Raw genomic sequence first — 5,000 nt, forward strand, 5'->3', positions numbered from 1 at the left:
TGGTTAGGAGGGCACTGACTTTTGTAGGCTGCCCTATCTATGTTTCCTGGTAAAATACATGGGGAAATCCCATTGGAGGAAAATTCCACTTAGGGTTAGGGTTAGGTCACCATGAAGTCATAGAGCAAAATGGACATCGCCAACAAACTCGGAGTGCTTGGGTATGGTTAGGAGGGCACTGACTTTTTTGGGCTGCCCTATCTATGTTTCCTGGTAAAATACATGGGGAAATCCCATTGGAGGAAAATTTCACTTAGGGTTAGGGTTAGGTCACCATGAACTGATAGAGCAAAATGGATATCACCAACAAATTTGGAGTGCTGGGCTATGGTTAGGAGGGCACTGACCTTTCTAGGCTGCCCTCTCTATGTTTCCTGGTAAAATACATGGGAAAATCCAAAGTCACCTAGCTGGCTTTCATGTCTAAGGTGGGACTAGAGATCACTCTTTCCTGGTGTATTTGGCCCACAATTACCTAGCATGGCTTAGGTGGGACTGGAACTCAAGATCTTCTGGTTTCTAGCCTGGTGACTTAACCTGGCTCTCAATAATTATAACTGTATAACATGATCATACGTGCAGAATTAGTTTTTTAGTTTATGATGCTTCCCCTTTTTCTTTACAAGGACATATACTTTAAATGAACAATGGGATTGTGATCTTGCTCCAGGAAATATCCTTGCAGCTAAATTAACACTGTAGAGAGAACAGGAACTGCATATAATGTGCAGTTGTGAGGATGCTCCAACCTGCTTCTGTCACAGGGTCTTTTGAGAAACGTGAAGAACTTTCACAGGGTTACCTTTTGCCCGATGAGCTGGTCCATAAATCTTAATCAACAGCCCTTCCTTTCCAGGGTAATAGAAGCCAGATGAATGCTGTCCACCTTGGAAAGAAAGCAGAGGCCTGGGGACAATAGTTGCCTCTGTATTTTAAGGGGGCCATCAGCAAAAGGGGAGGCTGATAGAAAAATCTTTGGGGAAGCAAAAACTTATTGGGAGCAGATAAGGAGATGGATACAGGAAATAAGAAAAGAACAAATTGAACTTAAACCTGAAATATTCCTATTAGGCATAATCAATCCAAAGATGGAGAAACAACTTCAAGACATCATTATACACATAATAACTGCTGCACGCATTGCATATGCGCAGTGCTGGAAAAGGGAAAATATACCAACAAATGTAATGATTATTTACAAGACACTAGACTGCGCTGAGATGTACAAACTTACTCTAGAAATAAAAGACAAGGAAGCTACAGGATTTTATGAGATATGGGACAGGCATTACAATTGGTTAGAATTGAGGAATAAAAAAGTATGAGAAGTAATGTAAATAAGTCTAAATAAATGTAAGAGATATAGGACATAGTATTGTTAAGAAAAAAGAAAAATGTACTTTGCATTTTGTTTTTTGTAAAGAGAAAAAGAAAAAATTAAAATTAAAAAAAAAAAGCTTTGGGGAATCTTCTCTCTCTTCCCTTTAAATCTGATCTGGACAGTCCAGGAAATTAAAGATTGAACCTATTCAGGTTCGGATAGAAAACAGATGATCTGATGCACAGAAAGTCTACAGTTGGAGCTTCACAGACCTGCAAGGGCAACACATGTCAGAAATCCATGCAGCATTTCAAGGAGGTGGGGGGGGGTTAGGGATAACTTTTAGCCTTTGGATACTTAACACTTTGCCAGAGAATAAAAAGAAGAGCAGCCCAACTTGCAAATGGAATATTTTTCCAGGCAACTTACAGATGTCCCCTCCGCCATCCTACCAACCCCCACTTATATGTTGCTAGTCCTTCTGATTAGCTACTCTTTTTAGCATTTTATCATCCAGGGGGACAGTTGCAGTGATGCATATTGTTTCCCCCCACACACAGAGAGACACACACACACTTCCCTTCTATCTTTGACTCCATTTTACTCTTCCGTGAGTTTCTGGCAGTGCCCTTAGTGGCAAACACCACTTTCCCCTTTCTTTCAGCTACAAAACTTGAGACCACAATGAGAGTTTCTCTGTGTTCTTTGCTACAACCTACTTGTGGACATCTGGATTTTGGTAGCCTTTTTAGAGTAGCACTTCTTGGGGGTAACTATTCGTAGAACATGTAATAATAAGGTTGGGAGGGACCTTGAGCACCTGCTCAAGGCAGGAGGGCCTATACCATTTCTTAAAAACCTCCAGTGATGGAGCAGCCCCAATTGGGATCTCTCTTTAACGATCTTCCACCCAAAACTTCTTGTCCTGCCATCGAGTGCTTTGAAAAATAGGTTGTGACAGACTCTCAAGAGTCACCCCTGCTCCTTCTCTTCATTAGACTAGACCAGTGTTTCTCAACCTTGACAATTTTAAGGCATGTGGACTTCAACTCCCAGAATTCCACAGCCAGCATTGCTGGCTGTGGAATTCTGGGAGTTGAAGTCCACATGCCTTAAAATTGTCAAGGTTGAGAAACACTGTACTAGACCTTCTCCTTTCCTTCAGCTACAAAAATCCAGCTTAGAAGGGAATACATCCAGAGAGTGATTATTTAGAAGATTATTATTTCCTTCTGGTAGAACAGAAAGGATATAAAAAGTATAATCATCAATTTGTGATTCATAAAATGGTTTGGGAGCGTCACAAAAGCCCCCCCCCCAAAAAAGCAATTTACATACAGTATGGTCTGGATTGATTATAAAAAGGCATTCCATTCATTACCATATAATTGGATCATCAAATGCTTAAAAACAACTGTATTCGTAAAAACGTTACAATGTTTATGGAAAAAAAAGAACAAAGCAGTGGAAAACAGAATTATTGCCTGGAAATGAAAAATATGCACTTTTCAGCATTCGGGGGAGCATCTTCCAGAGTGACACAAATTTATCACCCTTATTATTTGTCGCTGCTATGACCCCACTTTCAGTGTTTTGGAAGAAAACAAATCTTGGTTATCAAACAGCAAAAAAAAAAAAAAAAGCTAATAAAACCTCACAGTTGCCTTTTACAGATGGCCTGAAGTTTTACAGATAAGTGGTGTGTTTTTAGTACAGATATATCAACAGAATTTTGGCTAGAGAAATGTCCTATACTATGGTATCAATAAATCAGGGTAAAAATCATGAACAGTGATGGAATTGAAATGCCAAATGGCCAAACCATCGGGAGCCATCAAGATGAAATCAACAAGTATCTGGGCATTTTGTAGTTGGATGACATCAAGCAAAATAATGATGAGTAAAACAGAGACATCACCCTGCCAACAAAAGTGCGTATAGTCCAGGCCATGGTTTTCCCAGTTGCAAGGTATGGCTGTGAAAGTTGGACCATAAGAAAGGCTGAGCGCCAAAGAATGGAGGCCTTTGAACTCTGGTGCTGGAGAAGACTCCTGCAAGTCCCCTGGACTGCAAGGCGATCCAACCGGTCAGTCCCGGAGGAGATCAACCCCGACTGCTCTTTAGAAGGCCAGATCCTGAAGTTGAAACTCAAGTCCATTGGCCACCTAATGAGAAGGAAGGACTCACTGGAGAAGAGCCTAATGCTGGGAAAGATGGAGGGCAAAAGAAGAAGGGGACGACAGAGAATGAGATGGCTGGATGGAGTCACTGAAGCAGGAGGCGTGAGCTTAAAGGGAGTCCAGAAGATGGTAGAGGACAGGAAGGCCTGGAGGAACGTTGTTCATGGGGTCGCGATGGGTCGGATATGACTTCGCAACTAGCAACAACAACAACAAAAGCATGGATTTGAAGAGCGGGAAAATTGCTAAAGACAAAACTGAATGCTGGAAACACCATCAATACTTGGCCGTAGTTGTGATATGACACACTGCTAGAAATTATTAACTGGACACACGTCGAACTAGACAGTTTCAGCCAAAACTTAATTTCTACAAAAAGATCGAGGGAAAAAACGGGTAAAGATAAAACCTGGCAATGGCTTACAACTGGAACATTAATTAAAAAAAACCAATTGCTTGATTCTGGTTGCTCAAGAGCCAGCTGTTTGATCAAATGCGATCAAGAATTGAAAAAAAAATCCTCAAATGATTCAAAGAGCAGATTGGGAAAAGAAGCAGAAGAGACACTGGATCATATACTCAGCTCATGCGCAAAGCTCACTACAGCATCTATAAAAATTATCCTGTGCCAGTAAGGAAAAATTGGTTGGAACATAGGGTTGAAAAAGTAGTTGAAAATGAACAGAAGAAAGTGTGGAGAGTAGATTAGTGAGGGATAGTAGATTAGAAGCCAAAGAATTATTTGAGAAGATCTGAAAATTGAAGCTGAAAGATTATGGCATAAACCAGCTATGGTAGTCCCAATGATTATGAGGTGCCAAAATCTTGGGCAGCATTTAGACAAACTGTGCAACTGACAAAATTCCATCTTTACATTACAGAAGGTCATAACTGCTTGGATCTGCAGACAAAGTATGACAATACATCACAACATCTTAGGTTCCTGGGAAGAGCGCAATGCGTAGGAGTTAAAGACGAGGCAACCGTGATTTCCTATCATTGCATATATAATAATAATACAGTGGACCGTCCTTTTCTGCAATCTCTATCAAGATTAAGAGCCGAGGTGGCGCAGCAGTTAGAGTGCAGTCCTGCAGGCCACTTTAGCTGACTGTGTTCAGCAGGTCAGCGGTTCAAATCTCACCGGCTCAAGGTTGACTCAGCCTTCCATCCTTCCGGGGTAGGTAAAATGAGGACCCAGATTGTTGGGGGCAATGTAAATATATATATACATTGCTTACTGGTGTACACCGCTTAGAGAGTGCTTGCACTTAAAGCGATATATAAATAAATAATAAATTAAAAATAAATAAATAATTAACCAGCTGTAAATGATCAGGAGAATGTCAGCTTTGGTGGTGCTTTGTTTGCCTAAAAGTCTTTTAACGATAGACTTATTTGCAACGCCCAGTCTGTAGTTACAACTTTCCTACCAACCCAAGTGAGGCCGCAAATATTTTACCTTCCTTTCGTTCATTTCCTTGCTATCACCTTCATAT

General features: G+C 40.8%; 1 protein-coding gene across 3 annotated transcripts in view; it reads right to left on the reverse strand.

The window, feature by feature from the left end:
• ANO2 (anoctamin 2) overlaps positions 1-5,000 on the reverse strand; it is a 100,860-nt gene that overhangs the window by 60,604 nt on the left and 35,256 nt on the right. For all 3 annotated transcript variants that reach the window (XM_039318794.1, XM_039318795.1, XM_039318796.1), the window contains one exon: positions 4,964-5,000. This exon is cut by the window's right edge and continues 5 nt beyond it. In XM_039318794.1, coding sequence (XP_039174728.1) covers positions 4,964-5,000 — 37 coding nt within the window. The remainder of the gene's footprint in view (positions 1-4,963) is intronic.

The sequence above is a fragment of the Crotalus tigris genome, unplaced genomic scaffold (assembly GCF_016545835.1).
Source record: "Crotalus tigris isolate CLP2741 ecotype Arizona unplaced genomic scaffold, ASM1654583v1 scf7180000021561.349155, whole genome shotgun sequence".
Lineage (NCBI taxonomy): Eukaryota > Metazoa > Chordata > Lepidosauria > Squamata > Viperidae > Crotalus > Crotalus tigris.